This window comes from Zeus faber, assembly GCF_960531495.2.
Source record: "Zeus faber genome assembly, chromosome: 11".
Classification (NCBI taxonomy): Eukaryota; Metazoa; Chordata; class Actinopteri; order Zeiformes; family Zeidae; genus Zeus; species Zeus faber.
The window spans coordinates 26,531,394-26,548,421 of NC_137205.1; the positions used below are offsets into that span (position 1 = coordinate 26,531,394).

Genomic DNA, 17,028 nt, shown 5'->3' on the forward strand with positions numbered 1-17,028 from the left:
TCGAGTGGTCAAAAATGGCTAGAAAGTGTACTACAGCTGCGTAATTAACTCGCTGCAGCAACTTATCACACGTAATGGAGCATGCGAATGGCCGTGGCTAGGCGTGAGGATAATGTTCAAAACCCCTTCACACTCAAAATATGAATAATTTCATCAGCACAATTAAAAATATAATGTTTATTACCTTTGATAATTGATAGAAAACACTGACATACAGTGTCAAGCTGCATCTCAAATTATTCCATCCTCATCCCTCTGATGGCGTAGGGCACTTGCCTGTGCACGGCCCCGATGGGGGTCTGACTGACCGGTTGTCCCCCCACCCCCATCCCCGTTCTCCACCAGGGACGAAGCACAAGCTGATGCTGGAGGGGCAGAGCGTGCAGCCCCGGCGCCGGGGGAAGGTGGTGGCGTCGCGCGGCGCCTGCAAGAGCAAGCGTCTGGGCGGCAAAGGCAGCGTGGGGGTTCCCAGCAAGAGCTTCCAGTGCGAGGTGTGCGAGATCTCCGTCAACTCGGAGACGCAGCTCAGCCAGGTGAGGGCGGGGGCGCCGGGGGCCGTAACTCCGTTACGCCGAGTCCAGTCTGAAAGCGGGCGCAGAGCGTCGCTGCGTTTCAAACCTGCACGCGGCGCCGTCCGCTTTCCCCTTCGTTGTTCGCCTCGTAACAAACCCTTTCTGCGTTCGTGCTCGGCGGCGCGGGCGGAGGCGGGGGGGATAACGATCGTTCGTCGAACCCCTCGCGCGGACGGGCGTGCCGTGATCTTTGAGGCGCCGAGTTTCTCTTTCCCAAGCGGAGAGCTCCTCTAATGCCAGGGACGTGAAATGTTTTCCCACTCCGCCTCCAAAACACGAAGAACAAACGGGAACTCGAACGGACGAGCGCGCGGTTTGAATGGCCGATGCAGGCGCTGTGGTGAAGCTTCCTCTTTGTCCCCCCACCACCCCACCCCCACCCCACCTCCACACCCGGCTCTCGCAGCACATGAACAGCAGACGGCACAAGGACCGCCTGGCCGGAAAACCTCCCAAGCCCAAATTCACCCCCCACCACAAAGCACCGGCCAGCGCCAGCTTAGCGGTAAGTCGCAGACAAACACACACACACATGCACACACACACACACACACACACACTGGAGGAAAACAAACAGAACATAATTGCTTTTTTTCCTTATCGCAGATTTGTTGAAATACACTGTAAACAAAGCAAGAGCTGGAACATATTCTGGAATTGGACATTATTATTGATTTTAGCTCCCAAACTTTGCCGCTCTTCCATCCACAGAAGCTCTGGGGTTTCGTTTCTTGTTAATTTTTTTGTCTAAAAGGGCTGGACCGTGGGGCAGGGTGGGGTGCGGGAGGGGGGGGGGGGGGGTTGTGAGGGGGGACACCCCGAAACGACGCCCGCGTCAAAGGATATCCACTCGAGTGTGAGTGAAAGTCACTTCAGTCAGAGTGCGTCTGGTCCAGCAGTTACACAAGGAGAGGACCATTTTTATCATTTTTTATTTATCACACGGCGCAACACATGCAGCGACAGCCACCAACACACGCACACACATGCACACACGCACACACACACACACACACACACGCACACACACACACACACACACACACACTCCATAATTCATTCTTAGTTCAGAGCTCAAGCAAAGTGGTTCAAATTTGGAAGTTAGTGTGTTTCAGGTACTGTTGTCGTCACTGTCTTTTAGTCAGTGGCGTACCTTCCGGTGGTGCCTGCGTTTTTTTCTTTTGTTTTAGATGTAGGCTATTTTAATTTACTCTGTTTCTTATTGAATGAAATGAAAGAAGCACCGCGCATAAAGGACACTCTATTTCCAAAAATTGGCATTAAATTCAGCTCACTACCATGTTAAAAGGAAGAAGGTATCATGCCTGCCTCATATTGCACTTTAATTTAACAATTGAGTGTTTTTTGAAATTGAATATTTTATGTATTTTAAGATTTTATTCAACCATAGGACATCTTGAATGCCGTTTTCATTCAAGGCCATTGGCAAAAGTTCCTTGCGTTAAGTGTTTTACAGACCTAATGGAACGCACGGTTATATTTGTCTCCCTTCCTTTTTTTTTTTTTTCTTTATTTGTTTTGCTGATCCGAACAATGATCCAATCCGTGACTCAAAACCGAAAAGTAAATGTAGAATGTTTACTTTCCTACCTCTTACCTAACCTCACTCCGGGGCCTTCAGGGTTTCCTGTCTTTGATTCTGTAGGATAGCAGGAAGGTTAAATACACCGCTCCATTATATTAACTGAGTCCCCGACCCCCCCCCCCCGAGCCCCCACACACACACCTCTGACAGCACAGGCCTGAATCAGCACTCTACACTGTACATTAATTGCTTCTCTGTTCCTGTCTTACACCCCCATCTCTCTCTCTCTATCTCTCTCTCTCGCTCTCTCTCGCGCTCTCTCTCTCTCCTCCCTCCATTCTCCCTCCTCCATCCCACAGAGCATCAGGTGGAGCAGCTACGCGGGTGGAGCCATGTCCACCATGAAGAAAGTGTTCAGCCAGTACAACCTCACTTCCCTCTCAACGCAGGTCAGTGGCACTGAGGCACGGGTTTAATGGGATTAAAGGGCGATTCGATTATTTTTTATTTTTATTTTTTTAACAAAATAACGAGCCAACAGAATGCATTTTAAAAACTAATCGAGCTTCCCTCAAGTAAAGCAACAGGCAGCAACAACTTTACGTTTTTGTTTTTTTTTACCTTGTTTATCGTCCCATTTTTTTATTTTGGCGACACACCGGTTAAGGTGGGTCGTGTTGTGTTATTTGCGTCCGTTCATCTTATCGGGGCGAGGTGTCCAGAAAGCAGGGTGACGGGGGCCGAGGGGACGAGAGGGCGTGTTCTGGGTTGTTCTGTGCAGGGAGGAGGCGGGCGGAGGAGGCGGGCGGAGGAGAGCGAGGGAGGGGGGTGCGGAGATGTTGACTTGTTGCTGGTTGTGGTGTGAAGAAACAGCAAGATGAAGAGAAAAGTTCTATAAGAGGCTCATGGCCATTGAATTCTGTGTCACGGTAATAATGGACATGCGCACTGCTGCCGCGAAGCAAAATCCCCTGAGAGGAGTTAAGACGGCAAGGAAGTGAGAAACGACGGAGCGTCAACACAAAAGAGGGTTTCAGAAGCCAAGGAATTGAGGGAAGCAGCCGAGAAAGGAAAGGCAAAGCTCCCAAAAATAGGCAGTTTCTTTGGAAAGAAAGAGGAGACGGCGAGCAGGAGCCGAATAAGAGGCCATACCAGAACCCGATCACCATTCTGGTGAGGGACGTTAATTAGTGAACGAGGCTGCTATTGTAAGGGAACAGGAGAGGCAGGAGGGAGGAGGAAGGAGGAGGAAGGAGGGAGGAGGAAGGCAGGCCGCGAAGCATTATGATGCATTATGATGGGCGGGGCCCTCTTGGGCCGCCTTGCATCGGGGCCCCGGCGTTGACTCGTTACGCCACGGGCAGAGGGGTTCTGAACTTCTGAATAGGGGGACGACATTTTTATTTACATTTTTTGGTGAAACAGTGACTCTATCCATGAAAATGTAAATTAATTGAAGCAGAATATACATAAAAACAATATATTAACACAATATATACGTGAAAATTCTGCCCTCGCCACTCCCTCATATGGAGGATTGGGACATGAGAGGCAGGAGACAAAAGAAACAGATACAGTGATCGGTCATAATACTTGAGATAATTTATCGATGCACGGGCGTCTTATACACATTAGTTTTTCGCTCCAAACAGATGTCAACAAAATAGGCCGCAATGAGAAACAAGAGTAAAAGCTGAACCAGAATGAATCTTCACTGGCTTGGTAGAACTCCACAGGAAGTGCCACAGTCACAGCGCTTGGAAAATTCTCCTTTTTAAGTCTCCCGCCACCCCGGGATTGTCATGTATTTGACCCTCCTTTCCCGCTGCCCCGCCGGCCGTTCGTTTTCCCGTAAATATCGCGTGTTTCAAATCTCAAAAAGGTGCATAAATAAACATTTATTCTCCCATTCTCCCCCTCCCCCTCCTGCCTCTCCACCCCGCCGCCTCCAGACCAAACTGGCCTTGCAGAAGCAGCTGACCAAGAGCCTGACCACCAGCTTCCTGCCCGGCCCTCTGGCCCACCCCACACTGTGCACCATGAGCGCCAACCCCCTGGCCCTGCGCCACCCGGCGGGCACCGCCACCTTCATCCAGGCCCCCTTCCTGGGACCCGCGCTGTTCCGACCCGCCCCGGGGCCCCTGAGGGCTGCGCACGCGCCCATCCTCTTCTCCCCCTACTAGATGAAAAGAAGAAGCACAAACACAAACTCTCCCTAGTCCCATCGTTTGAGTTTGACCCGACTCCCCGACCCCCCCCCCCGCCTTTTTTTTTTTTTTGCGGAAACCCTGAACCCTCAGTGTGACCGGCGCAACAAGGGCCATGCGGAAACTATGCAGCCCCACCCAGCCTGAGACGGGGGGCGAGAGAGAACGAGAGAGCGAGAGAGAGAGAGAGAGCGAGAGAGCGAGAGAGAGAGAGAGAGAGAGCGAGAGAGCGAGAGAGAGAGATGGTGTGAGACGATTCCCCCGTCGCAAAAAAAACTAAAACAAAAAAAAGGCCAAGGTCGTACCTCCCTTCGATGCCTTCCGCCTGCTCCGACTACACCGTGACCCCGGGAGCAGGGCGGGGCCCAGGGGCCTCCAGGAACGTGGACATGCGGAGCGGAGGTTTCTTTCATAGCCATTCTTGTGGGTCAACGCGGTGAAATTGATATGATGATGAATATTATTATTATTATTATTATTGTGTGATTTGTTAGAGAATCCAGATGTCTGTTTCGTGTTGGTCTCCACCAATAAGCTCCTCCCTTTACTTGACTTACTCCTTGAGGATATTTCTTGACTTACGAGCGTTTTTTCCTCTGCGAGGCTCCGAGCGGTCGGCGGGTGGAGCACCCCCCCCCCCTGCCGGACGCAGCGCGGACAGCAACGCAGCGCCGCCCTCTCAACGGGGACGTTGAAGGCGAAACCGAAAGCCCCCCCCCCCCGTGCGTCCCCGCTCTCGCCCGAGCGACATTTCTCCTTCCACATCCCTGGACGCAAAAGCCGATTTCATGATTCAACAGTTTCCCCTCCCTCCCTCCCTGGCTCCCTGCCTCCCCTCCTCCCCCCTCCCATCTGACTCACGGCCGCAGTCGAGGGCCTCCGTCCCGGTTTCCCTGGGATCCGCCACTCGTTGCGGGGGGGCGGGGGGTCGAAAGCGCGTCGACTCAACCGCGCTTCGATTTGTAAATGTGCTTTTCATACGTCCGCGTCTTAACCCCTGAGTCACAGTGTTCATCCTGGTAGCCCCCCCCGCCCCCACCCTCCTTCCCCTCCGCTGCTCTGGCTTTGTCATTTGAAGAGATACGATGATGCACGATGAGACACAGGAGGGAAAGGGGGATAAAAACACAGCCATCAACGCAGGGGGACGTCCGCTGCGTGACAACAGACTCCGCCAGGTTCCGTCAAATCTCAATCTCAGCTTTTGACTGTTTTTATGTGGGGGCGGGGCGGGGGGGGGGGGGGGGGGGGGGTGTTCCAAGCACAGCGCCGCGGCGACCGCAGGAAAAGCACCTTTGACAACGTTTTTTTAAATTTCCGGAAGCAACGAGAGAGCGTTTTGATTTTTATTATATATTTTTTTGACAGAGGCGGCCGGGGCGTGAGGAGGACCGCGCCTCACCGCGGGGGGGGGGGGGGGGAGGAAAAAAAAGCAATACAGACCACGTGTTTTGTTGAGTTTGTGCCGTGTTTCCGGTGGATTTTATCTGTTCAGCGCCGTGCGCCTCCCACAGGTGATGTCGTGTTTATAACAACCGGGGGTCGACGGTGGAGTGGATCGTGGATCGTGGAGTGAAGGCGGAGGCGGAGGTGGAGGTGGAGAGGCTTCCCCTCCACCCCGGATTCCGGCGTCCTTGACTCCCGAGCGTTCCGTTTCTAGGGCTCTTCAGCCAAATCGGACGCCGCTGTTTTCGCCTTTTTTTTTTTAATTATTATTATTTTTTCCCCCGGCGGAGCTTCTGTATCGGCGAGGCGTCGGGAGCGCCCGGGGACGGGCGTCACGGCCGCCGCGGAGACCCTTCCCCCGCCACGACCTCCTCCGCCCTTAAGCCAAAACCCGGAGAGGACTCACGTGGATCGGGCGGGAGCCGCCGTCCGGCCGACCTCCTTTCGATGCTCTACCAGGCGACGCTCTTGATCTGATCCCGTTCAAACTCCAAAACAGCCACAAACAGAGAGAAAAAAAAACCAAACAAACAAACAAACAAATCCTCCGGATCTTCATTGTGCAATATACTATATATATATATATATATTTATATAGTCGTCTGTGATGTAACAGCGCCATCTGTGGTGGAAACCCTGTAGTTGCCATTGAGTACCAGTGATCCCTCCGTCTATCATCTTTGACACCTGCATTTCTGTTTCAGGCCCCGAAATCTCACTGAGAACTCCCGTTGCCATAACTACCAATGTGAAATCATTCATTTTTTTATTGGGGGTGGGGTGGGGGGTGTGTGGGGGGGGTGTCAGGTTGTTGTTCGGTGGGATCTCTGAACAACACAACTCTTTAAAAACAAATAATCTATAGAAGGCGTATTATATGTAGAAACCATAGATTTAACTATAGAGATTTTTATGAGAGTCGCTATCTTTGCTGTAACCCGATGAAATGTTAGAAATGAAGATAATAGTTTTTGTTATTTTAGGATGCATACGGCAAAACACTGCTGTAATCGGGGGGGGGGGGGGGGGGTTTGCTTGTTTTTTTTTTTCATGGTTTTACTAAATTGTGTTTTGTTCTTTTTCCTCAGTAAAATGAATTATTATCTTAAATGCTAGCCAGGCCTTCTCAGGGGTGACAGGTGATAATACGATCATCCATTCAGGGTCCAGGGGGCGCTGTACATATGGGAGACAATAACATGAAAACCAACTGTGCTGTAACACAAAGCTGAACGGATGGAAACTGGACAATAAAGTTTTTAGAACTTGTATAAAAGTACAACGATTATGTAACTAATGTGTATGTGTATGTGTGTCTGTGTGTGTGTGTGTATGTGTGTGTGTGTGTGTATGTGTGTTTCAGTGAGTCCTTGCACTACATCGTACTGTAGGTCTGGTGACTTAACCAATAGGTTAAGTCACCAGACCTATATACACATACATACATATATATATATATATATATATATATATATATATATATATACACACACACACACACACACATATATACACATACACACGCACACACACGTATATATATATACATATATATATATATATATATATATACATATATATATATATATATATATATATACATACACATGCACACATATATATACATACACATACACACACACATATATATGTATATATATATGTATATATATATACACATATATACATATATAAATACTGATACAAATACAATCAGAGGTGTGCACAGAACATTTCACCAGCAGGGGCGAAAATCCAACAGAGGGCACTTTTCACTGCTGTAAGGGAGGGGAGCTGAACATTTTCGAACACCTGCAACACTTGTTTCCTGCAATCCAGAGCACCCAGAGCGGAGACCATGACCAATGACGTAACAACGCCCTTGTTCCGGACAGAAGCTGGAACTGGAACTCCCTGCGGTGTGGCGGGTTCAGACGCCGCCTTTCAGTGCTGCCCGGAGGAGACGGTAACACTCGGTGGCTCAAAGAGACAAGCTGCTGTTGGAGGACTTGAGGGTTCAATGCCGAGTGAGTTTTTGAAAGGCGGCGCCCCGAGGTTGCGTTTTAAAAAGCGCTCCTCTGGGAACGAGGGCCCTAGGCGGGGTTTCCAGAAAGAGAGCTGCGGGCGGGGAGCCGAACTTTTCAAAACACCTACATTTTTGCATGCAGTTTGAGCTTCGTGACAGGAGGCTTTGTAGTGTCAGACCTAAAAATTAACGTGAGGTAGTCACAGCAGTCGACTTCATTGGATAAGAGTGCGACACCACCAACTACATGTGTCGCAGTACTGTAGACGAGTCCCCCTCCCCCGGGAGCCACCGCAGGGGGATTTGTTTTTGCGATGCAGCTCCCAGGGCCCAGAGGGAATGGTACAGGCCCGCCTGGCATCTGCGGACACGTCCGCGATTGCAACGCCATCAAGCCAGCTTCGCGCTCAGCCCCGGTCCCTGCAGGCTTTTAAAACAAGCCCTGCGGGTGCCGCCTTTCACAGGCTCCCTCGGCATTGAAGCCTCAGGCTCTAAAGTCCTCCGGCAGTCTCACTGAGCTTGTTCGTCTCCTCCAATCATCCGATTAAAGGGACAAGGACTTGGATGGAAAAGTCTGGACGCGAACCTGTGACGACAGCGCCCGAACCGTCACGCTCCGGGCCCTTTCAAACCTGGCCTCGGGGTGACGTGTTTAGAGGTCGGGAGTTCTCTGACGGCGACTTATGTCTTTGAGCCACTGAGTCTCCCCGTGCGCACCACTGAATATGCTGCACCGCTACAAATACAGCGCCACACATTTTTACACAAAGAAGGAGTGATGGAGGCAAAAAACATGACTGGCTCTTCCACTTGGAAACTTTTAATTCACAACGTATCTTTACTGACGATGCTAGGGTTTTGGTTTTTTTTGGGCTCTATCTGTCGTCCCTGAAGCACAGGCAGCTACTACTGGACCTTCAGAAATCAGTAACAAGGCCTCCTCTTCTTCGTGAAGGTAGTTAAGCACAAACTCCTCCTCCTCCTCCTCCGGTGCCGATCAACATGGAGGCCGTCAGACACGAATATCCGGTCCACTGTGGTGCCTTCCTCCCTGTGTGTGTGTGTGTGTGTGTGTGTGTGTGTGTGTGCCTGCGTGCACTTTTTTATCGATGTCTGTGACCTCATCTGGTTAAAGTAAATACATAGAAATATGAGGGGGACGTGGCCAGTGTTTTCTGTGATTCCTGTTCTGATACTTCATGTACATTTGAATAACTTGTGACTTCTACGATGTAACGCGGGGATTCACAACAATAAAAGAAAAAGAAAGAGATTTTGTCAAGACGTCGCTATAGTCTTCAAATGACTCGAGGAGTTCAGCCTTCATGGAGGCGGAGGGATGAGTCAAGTGGGGAAAATAAATGAGTGTCTGTGAGTCCTCCAGCTGCTAAAGTGTGTGTGTGTGTGTGTGTGTGTGTATATTTAGTCTTTTTCTGACTCCAAGTGTGTATTGACTGTGTGTGTGTGTGTGTGTGTGTGTGTGTGTGTGTGTGCGCGCGCGCGGGCACGAGGCGTCAACGTGTCAGACGCATTTGAAGCAAACACACAAACCAGAGACAAACAGACAGGACAGGAGACAGGAAAAGAATGGAAAGAGACAAATGAACAATGAGTGGGTTTCACAAACCCCAACCCTTCAAATTTTCGGCGTTTATTTTTCTGTATTTGCTCATTTCTGCAAAGATCCGTATATGAGATATAAATATGCCTTATACAGTATAACTTTTATTTTAAGAAGAGAAAAGCTTTATTCATAATAGAAATGTAGGGATACGTGCACGGGGTCATGGTGTGTCTAATTTAGTTGTGTATGTGTCCGAAAATGTACTCTGAAGTATTTCTTATTTTTTTAACTTCTACGATATAGATGTCAACCTCTCTAAATTATCAGGACGCTTAGCAAAGCAATACATTTTAGAGGAGCAGGTATTGTCTGTGGCAACTCTTACACGTTTCTCCCCATAGAAAATAAACAAATAAATAAATAAATAGATATAAATAAATAAATAAACACCGGGGGAATTTTGATCTTTTGGGGAAATTTTGAAACAACTTTAATTTCTGGGGGCTGCAATAACGTTTTCCTCCTTGACAAATTCCTTGTATGTGAAAAAGTTCCACTCAGTAGCCAGAGTGAAACTTTTATTTATTTTAGAAAAATCACCCAAAGAAAGTGAATTTCGGAATGGAATTGGCTGCTGGTGGACCCAGATCCCCCAGAGGAACTACTGCTTTTCAGACGTCATTTAGTCTTTTGGTCATGTAGTCTTTTAGTGATTAAGTCTTTTAGTCTTTGTCATTTAGTCTTTGAGTCATTTAGTTATTATGTCTTTAAGTGATTAAGTCTTTTAGTCTTTTAGTCATTTACACATTTAGTTTAGGCTTGATTGTTTGAGTGGGGAAACCCGGCGCTCATTTATCCTGGGAATAATTATGATGGAGAGTCATTTTAGCTGAGTTAAATCGATTTGCATTTGAGATTTCCATCACCTTAAATGATAGAACTGTCGGTGAAAATAAGCACATTATACAGCCTGGCGAGACACACACAGCACTGACTGAAATTTTTTTGGAACAATTCTTCGGCTTTGGACATTGGATATTCTCTGGGATTTTGGTTATTGTGATGTTGTGGAATCTGTAAATTGTGTTTTTAAGGAGCATTACGGTAGAGAAATTCAGTTTTTTTCTTGAACTTCATAAATTGTTATAATGCCTCTAACATCCACTATTTCTCCCAAATATTTATTGTGTGCAAATATCTCAGGAAAGCACCAATGACAACTCCCAAATATAGATTGAGGTAGATATTGACGTTTTAATCCAACAAAATATTGTGATCTAATTATGTCAATATCGCCCATCCCTAGTTAGGAAACAGTTATAACATTTAAAATGTGTGACTGCGATAACGGTGTGAGAACATCAGCGGAAAGCCCCTTCACTGCTTGGGAGGAAGATGATGGTGGGAATGAAACCTGACATGATGAAGAAGCCCGCAGGGAATCTGGGAATGCGAAGAACAGTTATTTCTGAAATGCCCCACTCTAGCTTTTTCTCATTATCTTCCACTGACCTTTCCACTCAATGTGTGGAAACGACCTCTTTTCTCCGTCCGGACATATTAAATCTGGTTCCAACGGCAGCATCAAAGCGCTGGCTGGGTTGGTACATATTTTCGGTCATAAGTAAAGCAGTAAAGGACATAACCCATAATTGTATTATCATTTATGCTTACACATGTGTAGTTAGCAGTCTTCATTCAGCATCATTGTTGATTTTTTTTTTGCAAAATAACCACATTTGGTATAAATTTGAAGAGTGTTGTACCGCACAGTACCATTCTAATTCCCGGTTGTCTTATGACTGTTCTGCACAGCTAGCACTTTAATTGCTTTAATCGACTGTAATCCCACAAAGAACTGCAAATAATTGAGTGAAAACTCCCATCAAACCATCACCTTCCCACTGTCGCGGTGCAGCTCTGTTTATTTGCACTCAGCAAGAGTAAAACACGACTCATTTCATGTTTGTTTGTCCCTGAAATAATTGATGTGGTTTTTTTTTGGTTTATTTTTTAATTTAATTGCACGTCTCTGTGGAGTTATTCATTTAAAAAAATACGCCCGATAACGCTGATGCGCTTCAATTAGAGGTCCCGTTCAAATCCCACCATTCAACTGCACCCTCTAAGCTCCATTTCACACGGAGAAATCCGACTCGGCGGTGTAATAATCTGCCGTCTTCATCAGTCAAAAAGTTTATTTCACGCAGTTTGCGTGAAAAAAAAAAAAAATAGAAATAAAATCCCGCAGAAGACGCTTCCACGAGCAGGCACCTGCAGAGCAGCGCCCCCGCTGGCCGCGAAGGGAGCCGCACGACGACGCGCCGCCACGGGTTGACGGGTGGCTGCTGCCCCGGACCCTCGGATCTGATCTTTTATCTGATGGATGAACCCACGTCCTTCGGCGTCCTCTAGATTTGTGGAAGCCCGCAAGCGGCGGCGTGGGAGAACAGATCACCGGCTGCTGTCCCGGACTTTAATTACGTCATAAATCATACGAGCAGCCGCTTCCACCTGTGCGGCGCGGAAAGAAAACAAAAACATTTGTTTCCAAAGAAAAAAAAAAGGGAGCAAACAAAAGCTGAAAGTGTTGATAAAAAGGCTCTTTATGTTTGTATTGAAATGCAGTGATAAGATACAGCCACAACACAGTCAGGTCGGTGTCTCCATATTTCACGCCTGATTACACGGAAGCAGTTCAGTGGTTTTCTGAAATGTGTTTTGCAAAGCATCACAACTTTAACCTTTGAAACGTTTCGTGGTTCCTACATGTCTTCACGGAAGCAGAAATATACAGGTACATATTATTGTTTGTTTTTGTTATACACGCTACTCTCGACATTTCATTTTAAAACAGCCACGTTGGAACGTCGGGCTGCAGCTTCACAGCTCGGATCTGAGCTCCCGTCTTTCACGAGATGCCACGGTGATCGTCGCTACAAAGGAATGGATTTACTTTACAAATGAAGGAATGTCTTGTTTCTTTTTGTTTTCTTTTCGTTTTTTCGTTTGTTTTTAAGACAGTGCCTGTCAATCACGAACGAAAAACGCCCAGGAGCCGACAGTTTCTTATCTTGAACTCCCCCGCAGATAAACGACGGCGGCGAGTGAACGCGGCACGGTAACAAATCTCCTGTTTTAACGATCTGCACATTTACATCCTGTAACATTTGTTGATTTAACGATTCATACGATGTGCGGCGACGTGGAGCTTTTTGTTTTTGTTTTAAAGTGAGGCCCGACATCAGCTCGATACGGAAATCCATTCACAGGTGTAAATGTTTTCATTTCTAAATCTGCGTTGGACTGCAGCCTCTGGGAGGGGGCCCATCTATTTACATGACATCTGAGAGGATTTGGGCATAAACAAACCAGCGAGAAGATTTAAATATCAGGTGATTTTTTTTTTTGGAGTGGAAATAAGTTTTCCCCCGTTTGTAGCTCTTTACGTCGCCAAAGAGGAGGCAGCAGCTTCTCCTTGGTGCCCGGCGGGACAAACCCGCAGCAGCCGTTTCTTCCCTTTTAAATTCCAACATCTCAAAATGCAAAAAGAGCAGCTGGAGACCGATGGAACCGGAACCATCAAACTGGACCAGAACGTCCCCTGTAGCGACAGAACTTGAATTTGAAGCGGGCGTCGCCGGCGCTGATACGACACACTACACGACAATAAGCGGTATATACACCAAGCCTGGTATTAATGCAGTTGAAATGACCTGTCAGGTAACTCACCGCCCTCCAAACACGACGAATAAAAACGTGTGCAAAAGCACGGCCTTGAGGATTTAAAAATAGATTGGGATACAAACCCTTCACGGGGGTCTCAAGGTTTTTCCCTTTCGCTTGCGAACTCGACAATCAAATCCCAGATATTTAACATCCCTTCATATTCTCCGAGTTCTGAAAAAAGAAAATAAAATAAAAGAAAATAAAATAAAATAGTGCCATTCTCCTTCTCCTCCTGTCTGGCACTGCATAAGAATGCCCTTACAATCATCATTTTGTGTCGACACAAGGTGCTCTCCTCCGTAAATGACTCCATCCCTCCACCTGAACCTGTTGGATCCCCCTGATGGATACTCGCCCCCCCTCCCCCTCCCTCCCTCCCTCCCTCTCCCTTTTCTCTCCCCCTTTTCACCCACACCCGTCGGCTCAGCTGTCCACGGAGCCGCTGCCCTTGTTCTTGTTGCGGCTGAGCGGGAAGCTGGACTTGCTCTGCGGCTGCGTCATCTTGCTGGCCAGGTAGACGAACGGCTCGATGAGCGAGCGGCGCTCCACCACCGACACCTCCCACAGGCGCACCTTCTCCGCCTTGGCCCAGTTCTGCGCCATGTTGCCGTCCACCCGCCTCTCGTCCTCCTTGTCCTGCTTGTTTCCCAGGACCACGATGGTCACCTGCCGGCCAGAGGGTGGTGGCGTGTTAGGTCTGTTCCGTCCCGCACGGGAACGCGGGCACGCGACCTTACGGGACACTTTTCCTTACATACCACATGCACGTTTTGGGGCCCTGCCGGAGTCAGTATTTAAAAATGGCTACCGAGGAGGAACGTGTCATGTGTCAGTGTCGAACATATGGGTGTACGCCTGAATTATTCCCACGAAACTCTTTATCTTCCGCTGCTGCCGTTGCCATTTGACTTCACGTTTCCCTGAAACACTGGAGAAGTAAGTAAGTGAGAAGTTTTCATCGTGTCGTTTGTTGAGTAGTATTTTTATTTGTGATTAGCATTGCCATGGGAACCGCGTAGCATTTTAAAAGTTGCTACGCATGCATTGCCTTTCATAGGGCGTGTGACAGGCCTATAACAGCGTAAAAACAGGGCTTTTTAACATGTTACCGGCCAGATGAACTGAACATTTCGTTTGAATCGTACTTGTTTAAACAACATAGCAATGTGTGTCAAACAATGAAAAACTAAATGCACACACAGCTTTGTATTTTTTTTTTAATATCAAAATGTTTCTTCTTCGTGGTCTTCTGTGTCTTTTCGTCACTTTTGAGACACATGGGTATTTATCTCATGGATCCAAAACTGTGTTTGCCAACATTTTTTTCTGCCACCGCACACATTTTATAACTAAAGAATCCCGCGCCACACCAATCTCCCCATTGACCAGATAAAACTTCACAAACACATATAACTGGGCTTATTAATATTATGGCCAACTAAAAGTTCTCACTTTCACTTTCAACTTGAGCTTATTGTGATGACCACTGAGGTGCTCTTCTAGCTAGAACTGATTCATCAGTATAGCCTTGCAATTTTGATCTTCCAACACCAGAGCTAATTTCCAGGATGTATTAATTATAAGTAGAATTTGAGATATTATCACACAAGACACATGGCGGTGGTTGAAAAACACTGTCCTAACTACAAAGTTTATCGCTAACCTTCAAATGTATTTAAATGGTCTCATCTTTGTATGCCTACACATCAATATTCTTGTTTTTTTCCCCCCACCATGCTCTAATATTCTTGAAGAGCTCTAGATTGGCTCCCCAAACCGTTCAGACCTGTGTCCTTCTCACCTCCTTCTTGTCTCTCTGGCGGTCGATGTCCTTCTTCAGTGCCTCCATCCGCTTGAAAGACTCTTTGCTGTCGATGCTGTAGACGAGGACGAAGCCGTCGGCGAAGGAGTAGTAATGGCGCGGGAACTCCGCTCCGTCCCTGAGGCCGCGCGTGTCGTAGAAACGCACCTGCTCCCGCGTGCCGCGGTCCGTCTCGATGGATCCGATGTAAATATCCTCCAGGGTCTCCATGGGCTCCGAACCTGGGAGCGGAAAAAAATGTCACGCGGTGTGCGATCCCATCGGACGGATGCGGGGAGAAACGTGTTTCCAGAGAATGACAACTGAAACCAAAACAAAACCAGGGGCCAGAGGATTACACTGAAGCTGACAGGACATTATCATGGCTGCACTTATAGGTATATTCAGTTTCTGAGACTTTTGCTACATTTAAAAGCACAGATAGATGGATAGATAGACACTTTATTCATCCCTGAAGGCAATTTACAGTGTCACAGCAACTCACATCAAAATAGGCATTAATAATAAAGCAATGGAATAAGAAAATGGCAATACATGGAAAAATGTGAATACAATAAAACTAGAGAATACAGCGATATACACTTATCATAAGGGTAAAAAACAAACAACCTAAAAATAAATGTAATGACCCAATATCAATCCTTTTTACTCTCCTCCTTTATAAATCAGTATTTATATCTGGGACTGGCTCCGTCAAACTGCTGCTCTAGGATCATCAATGATTCATTCAGTCCTTCCTTGTATATATGACACCACCTATACAACTTAATATGCCATACTAGTTTTACTTTACTAACTATACTTTATTGACATTTCAGAGCAAGTACTTTCACACAGGTAGAAATTCCAACGTGGTATGCTTGTATTTGTAGTTTGGAGAGGTCGGAGTACTTCTTCCACCGCTGATCTCCAGTAAAACTAACATGTCGGAGTGATAAAATACCGTAATATCACTTGTTAATGGTGAACAACCAACCTGCAACGTGGTTGGCATACAGCAGCTGCTCCAGGACAGCGGTTTTACCCACTGCAGTCAGGCCACACACGACTACTTTGCAGCTTTTGCCCATGATGGTTCGTTTCTGCCTGGAAAGGTGGATGCGTGGACAGATATCAAAACACGTCTCCCCCACCCAACAACACTGCGCCGGCCCAAACACGAGCAGCCGCGGATGTAAACAATGCATTAGCTTAGCATTAGCTCTGCGAGATACAACCCGTCGCAAAAATAACGGTGCGATCGCTTTGACAACGCCTCGAATTTCGTCGTGCATCCGAAATAAATGTTCGTTGTTATTAACGTCAGCTACGGGGATATTACGGATCTTTGTGGAGGTTCGACTGTGTTCTGCACGCTGTGCCTACCTTGCTGCCACCTGATGGAAACACTTCCTGTTTGAGCTGCCTCGGGGGGCGTGGCCTCGGTGTGACGCCATCCACCCCAATTGTTAGACAGAGACAGACAGACAGACAGACAGACAGACAGACAGACAGACAGACAGACAGACAGATAGATAGATAGATAGATAGATAGATAGATAGATAGATAGATAGATAGATAGATAGATAGATAGATAGGCAATCATAATAATAATATAGTAAAAATACAATATACAATAAACCTAAACAATTCGCACTCAATAATAGGAAATAGTGCATTCATATATAACAAATACTGTGTATCAGTGTGGAAGTCAACATGGTTATAACGATATAAATGTATTTTAATATAGCAATACAAGTATTCGTGACACTGTGTGGACATGAGCCCTGACATATATTTACCTGATATATATTTATCTGATTTACAGGTAAATTACAGTTTTCAGTATTTATCAATAACATGCTCATGATATTTTTGTGTTTAGGTCTATTTACGAAAAACTGGAGCTACTGTCTGTACTGTAAGTGGATCCTTTTAAAAAAAAACGGAAATAAATGTTTATATTTTTTAAATATTGGAATAATATAAAAAAATAAATAAAAAAAAAAATAAAAAAAATCACAAAAGGTCCCAATCAGCCAACATTTAAAAAAAAATGGAAGAAACATAAAATTGTTTTCTTGGCGATGGGGGCGTGGCCTTCAATGTGACGCATCCCCCCCTCGCCCCGCC

General features: G+C 46.8%; 2 protein-coding genes across 2 annotated transcripts in view; one reads left to right on the forward strand and one right to left on the reverse strand.

Moving 5' to 3' along the window:
• znf385c (zinc finger protein 385C) overlaps positions 1–4,311 on the forward strand; it is a gene marked incomplete at its 5' end in the record, with an annotated part of 96,715 nt that extends 92,404 nt beyond the window's left edge. The window contains 4 exons of the mRNA XM_080010088.1: positions 346–533; positions 979–1,077; positions 2,478–2,567; positions 4,071–4,311. Of these exons, the coding sequence (XP_079866214.1) occupies positions 346–533; positions 979–1,077; positions 2,478–2,567; positions 4,071–4,301 (608 nt within the window). The 3' untranslated portion in view covers positions 4,302–4,311. The remainder of the gene's footprint in view (positions 1–345; positions 534–978; positions 1,078–2,477; positions 2,568–4,070) is intronic.
• A 9,180-nt stretch (positions 4,312–13,491) lies between these two features.
• nkiras2 (NFKB inhibitor interacting Ras-like 2) lies at positions 13,492–17,028 on the reverse strand. The gene is made up of 4 exons (XM_080009303.1): positions 16,278–17,028; positions 15,889–15,998; positions 14,892–15,133; positions 13,492–13,756 (listed from the first exon to the last, which is right to left on the reverse strand). Exons 1-4 carry the CDS (start codon positions 16,346–16,348, stop codon positions 13,514–13,516), a joined length of 666 nt encoding a protein of 221 aa, XP_079865429.1. The 5' UTR covers positions 16,349–17,028; the 3' UTR covers positions 13,492–13,513.